The sequence below is a fragment of the Podarcis gaigeae genome (genome assembly GCF_964106915.1).
Source record: "Podarcis gaigeae genome assembly, chromosome: Z".
NCBI classification, from domain to species: Eukaryota; Metazoa; Chordata; class Lepidosauria; order Squamata; family Lacertidae; genus Podarcis; species Podarcis gaigeae.
In genome coordinates this window covers 30,376,992-30,400,326 of record NC_139691.1, presented here as the reverse complement: position 1 = coordinate 30,400,326, position 23,335 = coordinate 30,376,992, and the positions used below count along the sequence as shown (strand labels likewise).

At 43.1% G+C, this 23,335-nt stretch overlaps 1 protein-coding gene across 1 annotated transcript; it reads left to right on the top strand.

Annotated features, from left to right (window-relative positions):
* Positions 1 to 3,372: 3,372 nt before the first annotated feature.
* On the top strand, positions 3,373 to 22,230 carry SATL1 (spermidine/spermine N1-acetyl transferase like 1). Its single transcript, XM_083722632.1, has 6 exons — positions 3,373 to 3,720; positions 9,051 to 9,102; positions 10,930 to 11,010; positions 16,912 to 17,013; positions 18,728 to 18,768; positions 21,889 to 22,230. The coding sequence occupies exons 1-6, from the start codon at positions 3,640 to 3,642 to the stop codon at positions 22,057 to 22,059; spliced, it is 528 nt and encodes a 175-aa protein (XP_083578758.1). The 5' UTR covers positions 3,373 to 3,639; the 3' UTR covers positions 22,060 to 22,230.
* The last annotated feature ends 1,105 nt before the right edge of the window (positions 22,231 to 23,335 follow it).

The following is a 23,335-nucleotide window of genomic DNA, read 5'->3' as shown; positions in this document are numbered from 1 at the left end:
TTTCTAAGGTAAACCTATTTGGATCCATTTTTTTATTTTTAGAAATTACAAAAGAAATAAAATATTTATAAATATATATATACAATTCCATAATACCACACATCAATGGTGGTTTAAGGAGCACTACATAACTTAATAGCTATCCTTGGTTACTATTCTATTTTGAGCAGGAGATCAAATTGTATGAGTGAAAATAATATATGAACATTGAACATTGTCCTGGAGTTTTAGTTTTATATTCCAGTTATCTCTCTCTCTCTCTCTCTCTCTCTCTCTCTCTCTCTCTCTACTCTCAATATATAAAACACATCCTCTAATAGCTCTTTTATAGCATACAAAATAAATCAACAATGCTATATTCAGTGATTTTTTTCTGGGGGGACGCATATCCCTAAACATTTTGTGAATCTAAGTTTGACCTCATTGAGGGGCAATATTTCAATATGTGTAGGAAAATGAGAGTATCGCTAAACATTATTATTATTTTTTAGAAAAAAAGCACTGGGTAAGGGGCATGTCTCCCCTAACATTTTGAGGGTATCGAAAGGACACAATCCACGGTCGTCCGTTAATACTTTTTTTTGTGTGTGAGCGGGGATGGAAATCCCCATCTCCTAGATGAAAAGGTAAGGGCGCTGGGCTTAATTGCTGCGTCCAAGGACAGCCCCAGCAAGCTACCATGGTAAACTCTGGAATACCTTTGAATTAGGACATAATTGGCAAGTGAAGAGGCAACCTGCTAAATAGGTCCTGATTTATGCTGGAGGGGAAAGGAAGTCAATGTTGTAAGTAATGGGTTTTTTTGGGGGGGGGATCTGCGTTATCTACCCTCCCCTAAAGCAATGGAATGCAAAGTTTTTGGGAAGAGTGGACTTTAAAGATACTCCTTGCATTGCATTTATTTTATAACTAAGGACTAATGGAACTGAGGATTGGAAAGATGGACTGCAGGAAAATTAATTAGTTGGGGAGGGGGAGGATGGAGAGGAGACAGGGATTTTGTTGAATATTACACCAGCCTCCCTCTCTGAAGCTTGAAGTTGGAAATAAGAACAGTGAACGGGACAGGATGGACCACAGTGTGTTGACGGCTTTTGAGAATTTCAGACAAAAAAGAAGAGATATGGATTGTGTTTCTTTATTAATGAACTTGTGTGTCAAATTGAGGATGAAATATGGCGAAATGTGAAGGGTTGGTGACGCTGGGAGACTGGCAGCGTTAGAGGGGGAGAATGTCTATTATATAAACCAAAAAGTTTCTAGAGGTTTCGTTTTCACTCTCTGCATACTGCACCCGTGAGGCTGAGTTGTTAACTACGGGGGCCAGAGGCTGAGTTGTTCATTACTGGGGCCACATGTCCGATAGCAATGTTCAAGGCCAGATTAAGGAGGAATATGTGTATGTTGTCAGTGAGGAAGCAAGGTCTGTTTCCCCCCCCCCCAGGCAAAGTGTTACTCAAGATGTATCAGAAGGAAATGTTTGAAAATTGATGAATGGCTATTAGAGATAGATAGAAGAGGATTTATTCTACTTGACTATTTTGAAGACATGTTATAACAATGTATAAAAGCTATAACAGAAATTGGTAACTGAACAGGTGATGTGTAGGGAGAAGGGATGAATGAAATGATAGTTGGGAAAGTTATATTATTGAGAGCAGCAAATGAGGAAGGAAAATAGAGGGGACATATGGGGTGGGTAGAAAGACAACTTTTAAATTTATATTGAATTTGTATTAATTTCGTGACAATTTGTTTAAAATTATGGAATATCAATAAAAATAATTGGCAAAAGAGAAAAAATGGTGGGCAAGGTGATAAAGAAGCTAAATATTTAGGGCAGGAGTAAGGGTTCTGTAGTTCTCTAGTAGAATGGGGAGTAAAGCTTACATACAGCTACCCACCCAAAACAGACTACTGTGAATGAAAGGCACCATGATCTGAAAAACTGCAAGCACTTGCCTGTCAGAACAGAATTATGTTTTAAGTTGGCAGAAGCCAAAAAGCTACTTTAGACACAGTCAAGGGAAATTCTATGTCCTGTGGAATTCTTAATCCACGGACCCCTTGGTCCTATTTTATTTTATTAAATTTGTATATCTCCCTGTTAGTAAATCAGTCCAGCGAAGCTGCATTTTGTAATTGGTACAATTCACATGACTATCTTGAGAGCATGTGAGAACAGGAAGAAACAGTCTTATCTCTTCCAGCTGCATATGTTCTTTTATAACTGTGCTTTTGCTTTTACAGTCCCCGTTTGTTCTCAGAGCTGAAGAGAACGGTAACCATTATGCATTTCTCTGTGTATAGTCTGTAAATAAATAGTAGATTAGTTCTACGGTGTCTCCTGCTTATTACTATACAAAGTCAGGAGATTAGTGTGCATAAATCATTATGATGTGTGTCGCTGGAGCATCTGGAGTAGAAGGCAGTAGCTTTTCCAGAACCATGTTCACCGAAGGACAGCTGGAGGAATGGGGGGGGGGGCTGCCGATACCCCAGGGCATTTTCTAACTCTCCCTTCATAATAAGATCTCAGGGCAGTATACAGAATAAAATGCAGAATAAAGGTAAAGGGACTCCCGACCAATAGCTCCAGTCGCGGACTCTGGGGTTGCGGCACTCATTTCGCTTTACTGGCCGATGGAGCCGGCATTTGTCCGCAGACAGCTTCTGGGTCATGTGGCCAGCATGACTAAGCCGCTTCTGGTGAACCAAAGCAGCGCACAGAAACGCCATTTACATTCCCGCTGGAATTTATCTACTTGCACTTTGATGTGCTTTCGAACTGCTAGGTTGGCAGGAGCAGGGACCAAGCAATGGGAGCTCACCCCGTTGCGGGGATTTGAACTGCCAACCTTCTGATCAGCAAGTCCTAGGCTCTGTGGTTTAGACCACAGCGCCACCCGAATCCCAAAATGCAGGATAAAAACAAGTAATTAAGTAAAACAAACAACAGCAATTTCCGCTCCCGTTTCTGTTTCTTTCAGAATTCTCTGGCATCCCTTATCTTAATCTTGAAGAAGTAAAATCAGGCACAGTGCTAAAGTAACATATCATTGACTACTCCACAGATTTTCCATGGACCACCTGAGCAGAGCTCACAAGCCACTGGTGGTTTGTGGACCACTGTTTGAGAACCTTTGCCTTAGGTGACTGCAAGGATGAGGATGGGCCTAAATATCTCCCACTAGGATTTTTGAACATGGAAAGCTATCATAATAGTTGACCCACCTCTCTGTTGTTTCTTTGAGTCCCTCTCCTTCCCACCTGTGCAAAGCAATTCACTAAAGGGGAGGAGATTAGGGGAGGTAGAGAATTGTGACACTGATCCCATTGTGACTCTTCATATGATCCACATATGCTTAATGGCTCAACCACCAACTGAAGCACAAGGTGGGATGGAAACTGGGCAGCAGCAGGAAGTCAAATCCCCACCTATGTAAAGGGGGAAGGAGAAAACAGGGTGGGGAAGGGTGGGGAGGAATAACATCTTTTCCCACCTTTTATTTTTTGTGCCTTGGCTAACAATAGCCGTTGGAGATGGTGAATGAAGTCAGTCCCCCAAGGAGAGGCCCAGCAGCACTCAAGCTCCCTTGTGGGAAGTGATCAGCATCCTTGCTGCTTTATGCTCTCAGGATGTCTGCCAGCTCTCTGAACCGCTTCCGGGTTCGTCCAGCAGAACCGCGGGACTGTACGGAAATCCTGCGTCTCATCAAAGTAAGAGGGGGGTGGGGAAGGGAAGAGAGGCTGTAGGGAAAGAAAGTTCGGTTTTTAGGCCATTGGACACATTTGGATTTTTGAGTGAGTTGTGTGGGTGCCTCCCTTTCTGTTTATCTTTCTCCCATTCCCCTGAATCTGCCCATCCCTACCCAAAGACAAGAACAGAGAAACACACAAAGACACATGCTTCCTTCTTCCAAAATATCAGGGTAAAAATTGGAACAGAGTAAAAAATTGGATCCAAGAGAATTAATCTGAGCACTGAAAGAGGAACTGAGAAAGAACATCACTCTTCCACTCTTTCCTCAAGGTAGAAAAGGGTAATTACCTTTGCTACCTGATGACCAGAGCTACCCTAAGGAGTTCTCCAAGTTGCCATTGTATCCATTGGCGACTCCTGGGCTTGGGACTGTCATGAGACACAGTCCAATCCTATAAATTGCTAGACTAGCAGATAAGTATGATTGCGGTAATTTCGGAAGGAAGGAAAATTTAAACATTTTTAGGATCATAGAACATCCCAGAGTGGCTTATAAGAAAGGAGCCACTATAAAACATTATGAACTAGGCAATTAAAATAATACATAATTTGTGAAAACTCTTTAAATACTGTATAAAGCAAAGAGGACAGCAGATAGCAAAGCCACATAAAATCACCACAACCAGTCACATAATAATCCCCAATGCAAAACCAATGCCATTTACAAAATTAATAGGTTCATTTTACACAAAAGGAGACAAGAAAACAGAAAGTCTTTAGGGGCTGTAATGCCATGGGTGACACTAATGAGTGTGACTTCTGCCAGCACAGCAGCAAGCATGCTCTGCTTCCTGTCTCTCCCAGTCAGGATGTCTGATGAAATGGCTTCCCCCAGGGACCAGCTGAGGGAGCAGGGAGGGCTGACGGTGCTGGACTATTACAGCACAGCCAAGTTTATTTCATTTCATTTCATTAAATTTATATCCCCACCCCACTTTCCTCTAACAAGCTCAAGGTAACATGTACGCTTCTTCTGACAACAACCTTGTGATGTAGGTTAGGCTGAGAGACTATAGCTGTTCTAAGGTTGCTCAGAAAACTTCATGGGGATTATGAACCCTGGTTTTTCAGGTTCTAGACCACACTGGCTCTCTCTGGTTGGTAATCCCCATTGAACTCGGTGGGACTTCCTTCTGAATAAACATCCACTGGTCTGTGCTGTTAATGTTTGCTAATAAAGACAAACCCCTCCTCTTTGCCCACGATCATTGCGATCCTGAGTGCTTTTCCTGCCTTCCACCCACACCCATATACATTTATTTATTTTTTACAAGCACATTCGGTCAAATAACACATTTAACATCACATCTAATTTAGCCCTTTATTTGTTGCCCAAATGCAATCAAGGAGATAGCCAGGCAGAGAAAGCAGTCCTTTAATTAGCATTTTGAAAAAATGGATGCAGTTTCTATTATTTCTGACCCCTCCACCACTCTCTTCTACTGGTTTAAAACCATGCTATTCTGTCAGCAGTTTTATCTATTTATCTTCCTGTTTTAATACTGAATTACCCCTTTTAATTGTTGTCATTAGCTATCAGTATTCCAGTGATTAAGGCAAGGTGTATATTTTGCAAGCAGAACAGCTCTTAGAATAGCAAGTGGCGCACCTATAGCTTTCTGTGCAAAGAGCTCTTGCTCTGATGCTCCAGGACATTTAAAAGCTGGTATGTACCAGTTCCTCTTAGACAAAATTGGATGTGCATCCTTCTCCGTCTCAAAGCAGGGTACATATTAAAACATATATTGAGCTGGAAAACTAATCATACAATTTGCCTCTTGAAATATGGAACCAGAAATTGTGGTTTGTTGCTTTCAGAGAAGCTATCTTATCTGAGCTGTTTCCAAGGAACAGGCACAACAAGTTGCATTATGCAACATATAGAAGAATTTTATCTCTCCTACCAACAGATAGGTCTTGGGCTGATCTCTGCCAGTGACCTAGGGAAAGCTATAGATTACTAACTGACGTAATTTATTAAGAGTACTGGCACTGCCCTTGGGACTTCCCTGAAAAATATTGTTTGGACTTTGTCAGCTTCCATAAACAGGGGCCAATCTGCAGCAATGATGGAGGCAACCCAGAGTTAGATGTGTTTGTTTTGGCATATTTTGTTTGGTTTGGTTTTTTTAGAGAAAATCTGGAATGTGTGTATATTTTTGAAGTTCGTATAATTTTTATTTTAAGGAAAAGAAAACCAATCAATACAACAATAACAGTCAACCAAAACCTGAACTGATGATCCCCAGAGATTTTCAAGTGTCTCTAGGAAGAAACTTAATTTTAGTAGATGAACCGGCGCTTGTCCCATGCGCTATGACAGTGTTGGCAGCTGCGGTTGTGAGGGAGCATCCGTTGCCGCTCCATGGCTGCTGCTGCCAGCTTCCTTCCTTGGGCAGCTCATGGCAGCTGCTGTAAAGCATGTGAGGAGGAGAAGGAGCAGGGGAAGCTTCCACTGCGGAAGCGCAGCCCTTTGTGACATGTCAGCTCTGATGGGCAGGCAGAGGGCACGACCACCCTGGGTAGTAAGAAAGCGAGAGTAGAGTGCAAGGAGTCGATTTTTCTTTTTCTTAAAAAAAAAAATGCTTTGTGTGTTCATTCTAATCTTGCCGCTTTCTAAAAATTTACTTGTGTGCGAATTTCTTTTTTGTAAATCTACCGAAGAATAAAATAAAATCGGGATTAAGGGGTTTCCTTAGGACAGTGTAGAGTGTGTGTGCTGTGTCCCATTGGTCTAGTGGTGGTGAAACCCGCCCTCCTTCTGATTGGAAATGCTTTAGAGGTGGGACACAAAAAATGTAGGGTGGTTGAGAAGGGTCAGTAGGGAGTGGGAAGTGAGTGAGAAAAGCCCCTATTTTTGTCTGAGGAAGGGTACAAACTTGCTGCTCTCTAAATGTTTTGCACAAGGACTCCCACTATGCACAGCCAGAGCTAGATTTGTAGTCCAAAACATATGGAGGTCACCAAGTTGATGAAGGTTGATCTGAAGGTTCCAATGCCCAGCATTCTCAGAAACTGTCCCATCACACATCACTTTTCAGCCCCACTGACATTGAAGTATTGTGCAATATGTGAAAGAACCCTGAGCTACTCTTCTAACCGTGGTTAAGAAGGAATCATGTATTCTTTATGCAAGCCACCACAAGGAAATGAACAATATATAGCTTGCAGATTGTGTTCCAGGGACCCATGATGCTGCCATTATATTACTTCCCTATAACTTGCCTATATTGTCTGGTACTATCTGCTGCAGGCAGTATCTCCGTGGCAGAACAATTTATCAGCTTAGCTATCTGAGTTCCTTTAAACTGGAGATGACGGGGATTGAACTTAGCACCTTCTCCCTGCAAAGCCAGAGTTCTGCCACTGAGTTATGGAAAGCATCTCCATATCTTCCTTGGTAAAACAAAAAGCAGCAGCAAGTAACAAAAACAAAAAGCAGGCTGCTAGCAAGTTCCACAGAGAAGCAGCAGCATCTTGTTGCTCATGGCATGGAATATTCCAATGATTAATATCAATTATCAAAGCTTCTGCTTTGAAGGGTTTCACTCATAAATCTGTTCCATCCTGTTTCCAGCTCAATCTGTTGCTTTAAAACTTGCACATAAAAAAATATTTCTTTTTTATTTGTTTATTGGAAGGTTTGTGCAGTGGGCAGCAGAGATGTATACATATGTGATACAACAGAGTCTATTGCTTACAGCCCAAATATTTATGGAGCAAAATAGTAGTAGCTGTTGTTGTTATTATGATTATGAAAAATACATAAATAGAAGTCATAGAACAAATCTGCCTAACAAATATCCATTGACTTGTTCTGATACTCTGTAAGGCTCCTAATAAAATAAGCGGGTCAACATGATCCTGTACTGCATTACACCAGTGAATAATTTCAAAAGCTCGGATGTCCCAGGGTTGAAAAACATACTCCGTTCTCATGGTGATTCTTTGTGGCCTCTGGCGGGAGGAGGGGAAGTAACAGAGCATCTATTTTCTGTCTCCCCCTTCATTTCATGGTACAGGTGCGTGGGTGGAGCTTTCTGTTCTCTCCCTGTACTTGCCTTTTATCAGAGGCTCCCACATCATGTTTTCCATTCCTTGTCTGTGAGTACCAGACACAACTGCAGCTTCTAATTAGCCATTTGTTGGTGTTTGCAAACCTGTCTTTGCCCAAAGACACACCTGGTATCATATATGATATCAAATTTTGGGCAGGTTGCTGCGGCTAATGAGGTCCATGAGCCAGAAGCCTCCCCCTCCCAGCTCAGCTATGGCACCTTGGAAAGGAATCTAAGCATCCCTGTCACCATCACTTTGCTTGTGTCGGTGGCACAGCCACCAGCCTCCCAAAAACTTGCCAGATTCTGTCTCTGTCCCAGTTTCCCTGTTGGGGAGGCGTCACCAATATTCAACCTTGCATGATAATTCTTCCACCACTCCTGGTTTCACAGAGAAGGTAATCAATGGCTACCACCCATGGCGGCTATGTACTAACTCTGAATCACAAGGGGGTAGGAGGATATTGTTGCACCCAGGTCCTTTTTGTAGGCTTCCCAGAGGCATCTGGTTGGGCACAATGAGAACAGGATGGTGGGCCACATGCTCTTCTTATTCACATGTCAAAGTTCTTCTCCTTTATTCATTTATTTACATTTATTAAATCAGTATACCACCCTTCATCCAAAGATCTCAGGGCATTCAGAGCATTTCTGCCTGCATGGTGGAAAGGCTCCCCTTTGGCTCCGGACACAGCTCCCAGGCAGTTATTCCAGACAAGCACAAGAAAGGTTAGTGCAACGCCTGCCTGCCTGGCCTCCCACTTGTCCATCCATTCCCAACAGCAGGGGCTGGTAGACTGGCTGGCTGGGTTCCCTCACCCACTTGCTTGCCTAGTCCGCCTTAGCTCCTGGTATAACCAGTACCCCCTGGCAGAGGCACCATTCACCTGGGGAGCTTATAGCCAGGGCGGCTGCAACAAACAGAGAGGGCATCAGAGAAGGGAGGGAAGGAAGGAGGGGCAGAGGCCAGTGTGGCTTGTGGTGCCCCTATCATTCCAAGGCACCTCAGAGTGCCAAGACACACTGGTTGAAAACCCCTGCTCTAGGACATCCGATTGGTAATTCCGGGAACAGGATGCTTGACTAGATGGGCATATGCCTAATCTCTCAAGGCTCTCCTTACATCAAGGAGCTGACCTTCACTAACAACACCATTCCAATCTTTCATAGTGTTGTTTTTAAAGCCTGCTTTGCTATTTTGGTGATATTCTGATTTCTTCTCTTGGCAGGAACTAGCTGCTTATGAAAACATGCCTAATGCAGTAAAAGTAACAGAAACAGGTAACGTAGATGCCTAGCGTGTTAAATTTAAAGGTAAAAGGTAAAGGTACCCCTGCCCGTACGGGCCAGTCGTGTCCGATGGGGTTGTGCGCCCATCTCACTTAAGAGGCTGGGGGCCAGCGCTGTCCGGAGACACTTCCGGGTCACGTGGCCAGCGTGACGAAGCTGCTCTGGTGAGCCGGCACCAGTGCAGCACACGGAAACGCCGTTTACCTTCCCGCTATAAAGCGGTACCTATTTATCTACTTGCACTTAAGGGTGCTTTCAAACTGCTAGGTGGGCAGGAGCTGGGACCGAAGGCGGGAGCTCACTGACCATGCGATCGGCAAGCCCTAGGCGCTAAGGTTTTACCCACAGCGCCACCCGCATCCCTGTGTTAAATTTAGGAAGCTGCTATTTATTTGACCTCCAGGCCTTCTTCAGAGCGTAACATGCGATCAAGTCCTCGCCTCGGCCCTGTCCCTCAGGTGAAGAACCACACAGTTTACAATTTTAAAACACTAAAACAAATACATTATATAAGGTGGAGACTGACATCCTCTTATGCCAACTGATGGCCTGGGCTCCCTCACTTCTACCTCTCCTCAAGGCAGACGTCTTTATTTTTATATACAACTTGCATCACCTGGTGGCAGGATGCTGGTGGTAATTTTAGGATCAGAGCAAGAACTGAGATGGAATTGAACCAGTTTCCATCCTTGCTATGGTCCTGATTTGATCGTCTTTCTAACACACACACACACACACACACACACACACACACACTGCAATTTGCATTGGGGTTGAAAGAAATCTTGCACATTGTGCAAATCCACATTTCAAGTGTAATTTGGCTCACAGAAAACTAATGTGAGGGAAGATGGTTCTAGCTCGAATGACCTGACACCTTCTGAATGGTTTGGACTCCAAGATGTTTGGAGGACGCTATGGTTGGCTAAGATTAGACTAGTCTAACATCTCCCTAACATGCCGGTTATTTACACGCAGGGATTTTAAACCCACCAGCACCTACCTACCCCTGTTCCAACAGATTTAGCAAAAAGGCTGGTGTTCATGTGGTCTGGCCTTGCATCAGATCTGCATTTTTGTGAAGATGCCTGTTTTGGCCTTTGATCTTTTTTGCCAACACAATTCACATGTTGCTGTCCAAAGAAAAGAGCCCCAACAATACAATTTTGTTTGGGTGAACCTCTGATTTCACACCCTCCAGTCCATCATGGCTGCTTTCCCACACCCACCCAGAATTCTACTTTGAGAAGATGCTGGTGGCAACATTATTCATTTTTATTATTTATTAAATTTGTATACTGCCATTCATCTGTAGCTCCTGGGGCGATTTGCAACATAAAAATACAAGATAACCCCCCCCCCAATACCATATTTTCCACTCTAAGACGCACCAGACCACAAGAGTTTTTGGAGGAGGAAAACAAGAAAAAAAAATATTCTGAATCTCAGAAGCCAGAACAACAAGAGGGATCACTGCGCAGTGAAAGCAGCCATCCCTCTTGATGTTCTGGCTTCTGGGATAGCTGTGCAGCCTGCATTCGCTCCATAAGACGCACACACATTTCCCCTTACTTTTTAGGAGGGAAAAAGTGAGTCTTTTAGAGCAAAAAATACGGTACATAATAAAAACAAGAACAAGGCCAAACCAACAACAAACCCTAACCCTCCCTCCCTCCCTCCCTCCCTCGCACTCCACTCCACCCTACTACTACTACTACTTAGTACTAGTAAGTACTACTACTTAGTACTACTATTATGAATCTTCTTTTATCTTGGGACTATATTTTAGTGCTTTATTCAACTATCTAAACATTTCAGATTTGCTTCGAGATGGTTTCGGATCACGTCCTTTCTTCCAGTGTTTAATAGCAGAAGCAAATAAGGATGATGCAATGCAGGGTAAGCTTTCAAGAAAACAAAGTTATCATTTATTTGTATAACTAGGTATCCCATAGAATGAGTGCCAACACTGAAAATGCTCCACCTCAATAAGCTACCCACTGGACTGCATCTGGTGGGGTTATGCAGAGAAGGACCTCTGAAGATAATAGGGTCTAGGTGGGTTGGGGTGGGGAACCTGTGGGCCTCCAGAAGTTGCTGGACTATAACTTGATCACTTCTGGATATGCTGAATGGGCTTGATGTGGGTGAGGGGTCCAATGACATTTGGAGAGCCTCATCACTGGCAATGCTGAGGCTCCCAGTTCAACTGCAACCTTCTAAGCCTCCCTATCTGAACTTTGGTACTCTCACCATAGCAAATCCCACCCTAGCTGTACCCCTCCTTGAGGGAATGTAGCATTGAGTTCCTCTTGCCTGCCTGCCTGGATCAAAAAGTGTGTTTGTCTGTAGAAACTAACTTAGGTCATTTTTGGCATCCATTGCTCCACCTATAAGGGGTGTACATTGTAGTACATTGTGCATGAAACAAGGATGCCCACTGCCCCCCTTCCTATTCATCTTGGCCCTGGAACCTCTAGCAATCCGAATCTGGGCAGCCCGACATCAAGGCAGTGGAAATAAAGACAAAACCTATAAATTAGGGCTCTTTCAGATGACCTAATGGTCACAACACCAGACCCCATCAACACAGCAACCACCTTAACCAAAGAACTCAGCACATTTGCAATGGTATCGGGTTAAACTTTGCAAAATCTGAGGCTATGTACTTCAACACTCCCTCCATATCCAAAAAGAGTTCACCAACATCACAAAGATAAAAGTCTGCCGCACCAAGTTCAGATACTTAGGGGTACAGATAACCAGAAAACACAAAAAACTGTACCACCAAATTACAAACCCCTATGGTGACAAATTAACAAAGACCTGATGAGATGGAGCAATACTAACTTCACTCTCTCAGATATAATAGCCGTGATCATAATGATTACCCTTCCAAAATTAACCTACCTATTCCAAACCCTTCCAATCTGGATTCCACCAACCCAACTCCACAAATGGCAGAAGAAACAACACTTGTTTATCTTCTCACACAAAAAGCCAAGAATAAGCCCCAAACACCTGCACCTCCCCACCTCAGAAGGAGCATGGGGAATCTCCAACATAGAACTATACTACATCGCCAACCATATAATCCCATACATTCTAGAAGATGAGAAGAAACAATGGGTACACTTGGAGAGAGACATAATCGAAAACACTCCCATGACTGGCCCGTATGGGCAGGGGTACCTTTACCTTTATATAAAGGTAAAGGTACCCCTGCCCATACGGGCCAGTCGTGTCCGACTCTAGGGTTGTGCGCCCATCTCACTTAAGAGGCCGAGGGCCAGCGCTGTCTGGAGACACTTCCGGGTCACGTGGCCAGCGTGATGAAGCTGCTCTCGCGAGCCAGCACCAGCGCAGCACACGGAAACACCGTTTACCTTCCCGCTATAAAGCGGTACCTATTTATCTACTTGCACTTAGGAGTGCTTTCAAACTGCTAGGTGAGCAGGAGCTGGGACCGAAAGACAGGAGCTCACCCCACTGTGGGGATTCAAACCGCCTACCATGCGATCGGCAAGCCCTAGGTGCTGAGGTTTTACCCACAGCGCCACCCACATCCCTACCCCAGCATATACATTCCTCCAAAACAAACTAAGGAAAATCCCCACCACACTAAACAGGTTCACACAGACCAGGCTTCCTCAAACTCAACCCTCCAGATGTTTTTGGCCTACAACTTCCATGATCCCTAGCTAGCAGGACCAGTGGTCAGGGATGATGGGAATTGTAGTCTCAAAACATCTGGAGGACCGAGTTTGAGGAAGCCTGACACAGACCATGTTTACACAGAAAGAAGAAGTTGGCAAACTGTCCCCAACCCCATGCCCACTAATCCCCCTGGCTTACCACCTACTATTCCACCATGCAGGACAAAATCTCCAGATAAAAAGCTGGCAAGCCAAAGGCCTATATCACATAGCAGACTTCTACAAAAATAACAAACCCATATTGACACAAGAAATACAAAATAAATATCCTGGCTAACACACCACCAACTACACACCTTAAACAACCCAGCAGTAAAACCAGCAGCCACTAGGCTCTTGACCACCTTCAAAAGTCTTCTCCTAACAACAATGGGACATAGCAAGGGGATGGTATCTACAGTATACAAAACACTGCTCCAAAGCCCCACAAACCCTCTTCACATAATCAAAAAACGACATAGGCTGTGAAATTAACCCCACCCAATTGACTAGAATGTGGTCTAAACCTCCCTTTAAATCCATATCAGCAAGAAGAACTCACTCTGAAACTCACTTACAGATGGTACCCAACACCACAGAAACTGGCACTGATACACCCAGGAACCTCACCAAAATGCTGGCAAGGCTGCACCTCCACAGGCTCATACCTCCACATGTGATGGGAATGCCCCCAAACCCAACTCTTCTGGACAACAGTCATACAAGAAATAAGCAAAATAACTAAACAGGTACTAGAAGTCACGCCCTACTGAATATCTTCCAAGATAACAATGCCCACTTACCCTATAAAGAGCTCATATCCCACCTACTCTCAGCAGCCAGAAACAACATAGCCAGACACTGGAGGGACCTGTCTGGAATAAAGATGGAACACTGGTATCAAGTAGTATGGGAAACAGCCTTACTAGAAAAGCTAACCAGTAGACTGAAACTGACATGGGGAGAAATAGAAGAGGATGCCTTCACTTCAGCATGGCTCCCCTTTATCACATACACAGCCCAACAAGGCAACAGCATGAACCCACCGACAGAATACAATTCAATATAGCTAACTTAACCCAACAACTCAGAGCAGGGTTTTCATTGCCAGTGCTCCTGTTCTGTGGAACAGCATCCCTATTGGGATATAGTGAGCCCACCACTTATGTGGGTTTTATGCTGGGAAGTTCCCAGAGTCAGATAATCAAAATGGAGGGCTCTTTCTGTGGTGGGTTTCCCCTGCTCTCCAACTATTTTTCAGCTGTGTGCCAGAGGTTCTGATTGCGCAGGTAAATTGAGGGTAAATCGTGGACCCACTTTACTTTTGGGGAAAATAAAAGACATTATTGCTTTGACAAGCTTCTACATTTCAAGAGAAAGGTTTCTGCTTTAAATGTTCACTTTGTATTGTTTGCAAGCCTGTATTTAGTTGGATTTTTCCTATTCTTTTCGAAACTGTTTTTCATTTTTATGTTTGTAAATCGCAGACTCACATGAAAGGCAATAATAAATATCTCCCCACAAGAACCCCCCTGTTATCCAGGACCTAAAACATGTAACTTGCACTCCTTGACATTTAAAGTGTGGAGAATATTCTACTTTGTTTTGGAATTGCTTGTCAACAACGGATTGCTACTTCCCTCAAAATACTTTATGCAATTTTAAATCAGTTTCAGCACATGTTGTTGAACCTCCTGCCATTTGACCAAGAGGCACATGTTGTTGTTGTTGTTTAGTCGTTTAGTCGTGTCCGACTCTTCGTGACCCCATGGACCAGAGAACGCCAGGCACCTCTGTCCTCCACTGCCTCCCGCAGTTTGCTCAAACTCATGCTGGTAACCTCGAAAACACTATCCAACCATCTCGTCCTCTGCCGTCCCTTTCTCCTTGTGCCCTCCATCTTTCCCAACATCAGGGTCTTCTCCAGGGAGTCTTCTCTTCTCATGAGGTGGCCAAAGTACTGGAGCCTCAGCTTCACAATCACATAGTGTGTCCTAAAAGATGACAGCCTCAATCCTTTTAATTGCTTGGAGAATTCAAAAAACTTTTTAAAAAAATCAGCTAAACATTAAAGGTCTGGCAATAGCTTCACAATCCAAAAGAGGCTTTTAGATTTGTGTTCTGTTAGTCACAGATGTATATACCACCCTGCTGGATGGCAAATGGTGTTTTGAAGCTAATAAATATTTCAAAAGCAATTCTTGGCATATCCTGATGGGAGGGAGAATGGGTCAACTGTGCAACAAAAACAAAATTAACACCCCCCCACCAAGAATATTAAGATATTTACATGAACCTAAAATTGAACCCTTTGATCCTGGCCTTTTTTTTAGAGCTTAGTCAGTGGTTGGGGAGGTGGTATTTGGCTTAGCGCAGTAGTGCTGGGAGAGAGAGGTAATTAACCTCTCACACAGTTTCCCCTATCCTTACCTATGTGTGAGCTATTAAAATGCTCTCTAGGGGGGAAAGGACAAGTGCAATATAGGCTCTTATTTTTCTTTCCATCCACCAAGATGATATCACTGCATCTAATACAGTGGTACCTCTGGTTACATACTTAATTCGTTCTGGAGGTCCATTCTTAAGCTGAAACTGTTCTTAACCTGAGGTACCACTTTAGCTAATGGGGCCTCCCGCTGCTGCTGTGCTGCCGCCGCGCGATTTCTGTTCTCATCCTGAAGCAAAGTTCTTAACCCAATATACTATTTCTGGGTTAATGGAGTCTGTAACCTGAAGCGTATGTAACCTGAAGCATATGTAACCCGAGGTACCACTGTACAGTGGTGGTTAGTGTCCATTGGGACTGGTAGGGTCAGTGGCGTAGCGTGGGGGGTCCAGGGGGGGCCGGCCGCACCGGGCGCAACATCTGGGGGTTAGGTTTAGGGGGCGCAAATCCACGGGTTAGGGGGCACAAATCCACGGGTTAGGAGGTGCAAATTACTTGCCTTGCCCCGGGTGCTGACAACCCACGCTATGCCACTGGGTAGGGTGGAAGGCAGGGAGGCCAACAGAAGGTGGCACCAGAGTAAACAACAGGTAGAGCCAGAGCCAATGACAGAGAGAGTGAAATAAATTTGCTATGTCTCCATCCTCCTGGCTGCTGAGTTCTACAAGGGCAACAATGGGACTAAGGAGGGGGAAGTTGAGAGGCAGTGGTACAACCTGGTCTAGCTGCAGTTAAGAAGGTAGACATGAGGACGCTAGAGGAAGGTAGACAGAGGTTGGAGGGGCAATGCTCCCACCTACCCAAACAGACCAGCCTCTGCTGCTCTTATAGCCAACTCAGGTACTGAGTGCAGCGAGGATTGGAGCCAGTGTGGTATAGTGGTTAGGGTGTCAGACCAAGTCCTGGTTCAAATTCCCACTCAGTTATTAAGCTCTCTGGGTGACCTTGGGCCAGTACTACTTCATAGGGGTGGTGGGGAGGAGGAGCTCCATGGAGAAAAATGTGTTATATAAATGTAAATAAAATAAATAAGTAATAAATTGGTGGCAAAGTGGGACCACTGACAACAAAGGAAAGGAGAAAATCTCTGTATGCTCAGGGGGAAGACAGAATTACTAATGGGGCTTCTGAGGCACAATTGCATCATTATGTTGGTGTGGGACTATTTTGGCTTTGTTACTGAAAATGTTTTTAATTAAAAAAACATTGAAGTAGCTTTTCCTTATAGCAGTGTGGTTCTCTTTCCTTTTGTTGTATTAAACAGTAAGCCCTTTTATATTGAGGAAATTTGATTTGCTTAAAAAAATAACTACATATGGTTTTGTTTGCTCCCCTGGCTCCTTTGGAAGGCCATGACAAAAGAATATTTTTTTTCAAAAGTGCAAATTTAATACTTCTTACAAAAGGTGCCATTACCAAATTCAGTAAAATTCTGGTCTTTTTATGTTGAAGTGATCATTTAGAAGGAAGGTGTAGTATCTAATGTTAGACCTGTGGAAATTAATGATTATTACTAAACTAAAACAAATGTGTGCACTCTGAGTAGAAATTAGTTGGATACAGTCTAAGATGATTAACTAATTCATAATTCTCTAGCTGATTGACAGCCTTACACAATAGTGGTTATTTCCTTACAATAGCTGTTTTGTGTCTCACCAGATACCGACGTTGTAGGGTTTGCTATGTATTACTATACTTATGACCCTTGGATTGGCAAGCTGTTGTACTTAGAAGACTTCTACGTTATGGATGAATATAGAGGTAAAACTAATACTGTTTGCACATAATAAAGTGAGAGGCAGTGTGGAGCTGTGGTTAGGTAGTTGGGCTGAGATTGGGAAGACCCCGGAGATAAAGTCCTCATCACTTAGCGCTAAAGCCTAAAACTGGGTTAGGGAAACTGTGGCCCCCAATATATTCTTGGATTCCTAGCTCCCATCAGCCCCAGCCAGTTGGGCAAGGCAGTTTGCATTTAAAGGGAAACATACCTAATTTGCACTTTCCAAAACAAAATGCAAACTGAAACAGTCATCCTTTGAAATTTGCGATGCAGTTCTCCAACCAAGGAAAGTGTTCAAAATTGCATATACCAGGGTGAAATGTGCATAAAATGCACCTAACCCCTGCACCAAGCTGGTGCCAAACATATTGCTTTCCGTTCCTTTGGACCATCAAGACCATATACACTGTCCAGGCTTGCTTAGTGAAAAATGAATCATGTAAGGGAAATTGCTTTGCAAAATTGTTTATACTGGGAGTTTTGCACTGATTTGGAATGTGAATAACTGAATTTAAGACTGCCCGGCATTTCCGTGCGCTGCTCTAGTTCGCCAGAAGCGGCTTAGTCATGCTGGCCACATGACCTGGAAGCTGTACGCCGGCTCCCTTGGCCAATAAAGCGAGATGAGCGCAGCAACCCCAGAGTTGGCCACGACTGGACCTAATGGTCAGGGTTCCCTTTTAACTGCCACTAACCATGGTGGCTTCTGAAGAACCATTTTGTCCTGAGGAAAGGGGAGAATAGGATTTCAATATTGAGTTATTTCTCATTTTGCCTTGTTTTATTGTCTAATTGTTACTAATGCTTATTGTTAATAATTCTATGGAGCCAGCTTTGTGGGGCAGTATAGGTAAACACCTTGAATAAATATTTACATTCTACATTGAACAACCATCAGTAACCTGGTGCCTTGCAATGTTTTGGACTACAGTACAACTCTCAAAATCATTGATCATCAGCTCTGCTAGCTGGGGCTAGGGATGGAGGAGAAACTAGATTCAGTTCACATTTATAGGCAAAGCTTCCTAATTCACATTTTCTGTAACAATACACAAACTGAAATGCCACAAGCTTTCCTTGGAGATTCACACTCCTCTCAATTTTGCACTACAGTTCCCAAGCCATGTAATGTGTGGAAAAATGCATAAACTGGGCACAAAAATGCATATATTAGTAAAAATAGCATACAAAATGCAAAGCTATATGCTAGAGAAGATTGCAAAGTTGTGTATATATATATATGAGGGAAAATGCACAATAAAATATCACTAAGTTCTCATGAGAATTTTTTTTTTTAAGTGAAGTGATGTGCCAGTGTGGAGAACTGCATTTGAGTGTGAAAAAATGAAAAACCCAAATTGATAGATTCACCCATCCTTAGTTGGGGCTGATAGGACTTGGGAGTCCAACAAAATTTGTAGGGCACCAGGTGGAAGGAGGCTAGCCTTGCAGTTCCATTTCCTTTTCTTTCCTAAAATAATGATAAATGTACAGGCTTCTTTGCAATTTCAAAGAAATTATTTTTTTTGTATGTGTATAGGATAATGCATTAGATTTTACCTGTAAATGTTCCTATTTTGTTCATGGCTCATGGCAAAGAAGATAAAATAGCATATTGTCAAAGCAGGCAAATTTTTCACATGGCTATGTTGCAAGTTTTGTCATCTGAGGTTTTTCTGAACTTTGTTTTGGCAGGTTGGGGCATTGGAACAGAACTTTTAAAAAGATTAAGCCAGGCAAGTTATATTTTCCTGTCTTCTATTTATTTGTATGTATTTACTTTGTAAGCTGTATATTCAACAGTACAGACTTAAATCTACTTTAGTCAAAAAGCTGCTGACATATTAAATTTGACTGAGAGTCTTCTCTAGCCTGGTGCCCTCCACATGTTGCTGGACTACAACTCCCATCACCCTTATTGCTCATTCTGGCTGAGGATGATGGGAGCTGGAGTCCAACAGCATCTGGAGGGCTACCAGTTCCCCAGACCTGGTTTCATTATTTAAGTCAGCTGTGAGAATGAAGAAGCAAAAGAGAGGATCAACAGGGTATCAGTGGTTAGAACCTCTAATCTCATTCACACAAACAACAGATGAGATTGTAAAAACTGTTGATACAACTGTTTCACGCTTCAGACTGCAGGTAGGGGCTTGCATATGCAGGAACACACGAAAAGTTCCTGAAATTTCTAACAGAACACAAGGTGAAATGTGAGTTAATAGCAGAATGCAGAGGCTAAAAAAGGGGCTAATGCACCAGCAAAAATATATGTAGATTGTAATAATTTCTTCCACTCTGAAGAAATTCACCTCACCTGGAGTGCTGCATCTAGCTCTGGACTTTGCAGCATAGTGATAATCTGGAACAGAGAGCAATACAGCAACACAGGAAACCTGCCTTCTACCAAATCTTATCATTGGCAGCTCTCCAGGCTTTCAGATGGGGGCAATCCCAGACGTACTTGGAAATGCCAGAGGGTGAAAGGGGAACCTTCTGCATGCAAAGTGTATGCTCTGCCACTGAGCCATGGCATCTCCTCCCAAAGATGGTGAGGGGTCTGCAAACCATGTTCTGTGAGTTGGGCTTAAATCTGGAGGACAGGCATCTTCAAATATCTTAAGGGATGTCATATAGGTTATTGTATTCTGGTGTTTTATTGGAAGCCGCCCAGAGTGGCTGGGGAAACCCAGCCAGATGGGCGGGGTATAAATAATAAATTATTATTATTATATAAATGAAGCAAAATGGTTCTGTGGAACAGACTCCCTAGGAAGGAAGTAAACTTGTCTTTAGAGGTTACTAAACAGAAAACAGCCACCTATCAAGAATGGTGTAGCAGTGGATTTACTGCATTGGCATGAAGGGGACTAGACTAGGTGACCTTTGAAATCCCTTCTAACTCAATACTTTCCTAATCCCTCTGTACTAATAAATAAAATCAGAATTTTGCATATATAAAACTAGATGTCAGGGGGAAGAGTTATAGCTGAACACTCTCACTGTTGTGCTAGCTTTCTATGTGTGGGGAAGCTTTCAGTATGAAAATACATTGAACCATGTAATCCTCACTTGTAGTCTGAAGGGGTACCAAGAGTTTTAACCATCTCATCATTTGTATGAATGAAGTTTTTACCTGCATTCCAACTGGTGACTCAGCTTAGTTCTCCAGCTGTGACACAATATCCTCTTCCAGAAGGGCAATCCTAATCAACTTCCTGAGTTTGGGGAGAGAGACTAGGTAGAAAAAGAGGGAAGAGTTACAGGTTTGAAAAATGTGGAAGTTACACCCTAGACTAGAACATACCTCAAAAAACAGAGTCTTCTCCTTGAGTGCTTATGATTGGGATCATACTATAGTATGATTTCTAGCTGTTTGTGATGTTCACCTTTCAGCTGAACGGGGCAGGAATCATCCTTTTAATATTGTTGCATGAGCACTTTTTAGATAAAATTTCCTGATGCATTGTTTTTAACTGTTTGTAAGCTTTGTGCATTTTATGGATGTGTAAGTTGCTTTGAGACATTTGTGAGTGGAAATGAAAACAATTATAGGCATCTTTAAATAAAACAAGGAGAAATTAAATGGTGGGTGTGCAATGTACCGTCACAGCTACTGTACATATCAACTGGCTCTGAACCAGAAAAGCATTTTGCCAGCTAAAAGGTTTTATAGGAATTCTTAACAAATTAGTGACTAATTAATGACTTATATCCAAACCTCTTATCTTGTATTAATGCTTAAAAATGCCCAAGAACGTGAGAACAGCAAAGAGCTTTAAGTTGTCCCAGTTTAGATTCAGAACTCTAGATGCAGGTATTATAGTCCTATAACTTTCTGCGCAATCCGTGAATACAGTGTTTCTTGCAAAGAAAGCCAAGTAACTGTGTTTTCTTTTACTCCAAGTTTTGTTTCTGCATTTGCTACAGTAATAATTTCAAGCAACAAGATTAACTGGCAGCTTAAATATAAATGGTTTAAAAAAGTAACTCCCACAAGAAAAAGTGATGGCTACCAACCTCATGGCTTAGAGGGAATGCATAGAGGGAAAGGCAATAAATGGCATAGAGTGGGCATGTACAAGACATCGATCGCGATCGACTGGTGGAACCTGAGACTGATTATGGTCGATCACAGGTTGATTGCTGTGCTCCTGGGGGGACTTGAGGGAGATGCTGCCCTGCTGCCTCTGAGGGAGAGCTGGTGTGTGCATATGCTGCCAGCTTGCTATCCTTCCTGCTGCACTGAGCACTGGTGGTGGGGTGGGGTGGGATACTGCCTGAGGGAGAGAAAAAGAGTGCCCTGGCTTGCTATCCTTCCCGCTGCGCTGAGTCCTGGCAGTGGAATGGGATGCTGCCTGAAGAAGGGAAGGAGGGAGGGGGAGAGGGAGAGGGAGAAAGCAGGGAAGGAAGAATCATGGAGCAACCCGGAAGGGAAAGAGTTCACACACACACACACACACAGAGAGAGAGAGAGAGAGAGAGAGAGAGAGAGAGAGAGAGAAAAGCTGGCTCCTCAGATCTGTGCAAACTAATATAAAAATATAGTTTGACTTTTCTCACTTGTTTAGTTACTTCTCCATCTAGTAACTATTTGAATCTGTCATAATGATATCCAAACATAACTACTGTATCTATGAAATAAAGATCTATCTATCTATCTATCTATCTATCTATCTATCTATCTATCTGGCTTTGGAGGGTGGTAGAACACTGCTAGTTTTTGATACTTGTTGGTAGATCGGAGGCAACTTAAGCTTGGATGTGCCTAGCATAGAGGGAAAGGCAATAAATGGCTACCAGCACTGGACACCCCTCTCTTATTTCCCCAAATGCTATTGCCTGTGCTTACTTTTCAGATAGCAATCGAAACCAACTGCAGCTGCATGCATTTCCTTGTTGTTGTTTGGAACAAGCCATCTATAGAGTACTATATGAGGCGTGGTGCTTCAGACCTTTCCACTGAAGAAGGCTGGCATCTCTTTAGATTTGACAAAGAAAATCTAGTCAAAATGGCTTCTGGAGACTAAAAGAAGGAAGTCCGCCATTTTTTTTTTATCACTCTCAAAGCTTGGAGTGCTCATCAGGCTTGCGATGAAAAACCTCACTTACAAGGGGAGACTTCTGGTTAACACAGTGGCTTCAAAGCAGAGTGCAAATAGCAAGAAAAATTAAAAGAAGCGTGCGTGTTTTATGACTGACATGACTTTGATAAATTGCTTTACTTTTTCTTCACATGGATGTACAACACTTCAAATGCAGCCTGAATCTTACGGATCAGTTTAAGCAAAGGTATACTCAACTGGTGACTCATATGGAGAAAGAACACAGGTGGGACATAATGTGCTGGCCTGGCCAGGAAACCTCTTGCTTTTCTTCAAATACAAAAATAGCTGGTGCCCTAGTGTATTAGAGCGTGTACAAGCTTGCGCCCAGAAGGAAGAACAGGGAAGGAGCACCTGCCTTGCATGCAGAAAGTCCCAGACTCGATTCCTGGTGCCTCCAAGTCAGAGGATGCCAAGCTGGGAAAGGCTGCCTTAGACAAACCATTCTCTCTCAGCCTCAGTCCCCCGATTTCCAGTGTCTTGCCTGTTTATAAAGGTTACAACTAGAGAATGCATGATACACTTTAAAAAACTGTGCCTATTTTAGGTATTACCATTAAAATCACAGGCTTTGCATACAGCCAGAGATTCAATCACCAGTTTTTCTGGGTAGGGCTGGGAAAACACACTTGTCTGAAACCTGGATAGCTTTTGCCAACCAGGGTACACAATCTGAACCAAAGAGACCATATTGTCTGACTCAGCTTCCTATGTTCCTGTGGTCTTGCACTTTTCCTACCCTTACCCAAAGCAGTATCATGACATTTGTGTCACATGGCTTGTTGCTATATCACCAATACTGGAGAATCAAGGAAACGTCCCAGTACTCACATAAAGCAGGGGGCGGCAGAAAGTAGATCAGTATCTACTAGTAGACCCCAGAGTGACTTTTCAGTAGATCAGCTAGAGTTTCAGCAACTATTTTAATTATAGCAATGACAAAATGACACCCCAAGTTAGGCTGTTGCATTGCAGAAAGCTAACCAGGAGTGGCATTGTGTGTGAAAGGATTGTGCGCTCACTTCAGTTTTAGTATGAAAAACAAATGTGTTGGCTCAGAATGTGCTCAGAAGCACCCTGTTGTTTAATCCTGTATGCCTTTTTTGGCTGGCTCTCTTTGGTAGATATTTTTGACTCAGGCGCAACTTCATCCGATTTTGTATCAGGAATAGACTAGATGGGTGTGACTTGGCCAAAGTGG

Coding starts and splice junctions, on each gene's coding strand:
- SATL1 (XM_083722632.1), top strand. CDS start 3,640: ATGTCTGCCAGCTCTCTGAACCGCTTCCGGGTTCGTCCAGCAGAACCG. Junction 11,011..16,911: donor TAAGGATGATGCAATGCAGG/GTAAGCTTTCAA, acceptor GTGTCTCACCAG/ATACCGACGTTGTAGGGTTT. Junction 17,014..18,727: donor CGTTATGGATGAATATAGAG/GTAAAACTAATA, acceptor TTGTTTTGGCAG/GTTGGGGCATTGGAACAGAA.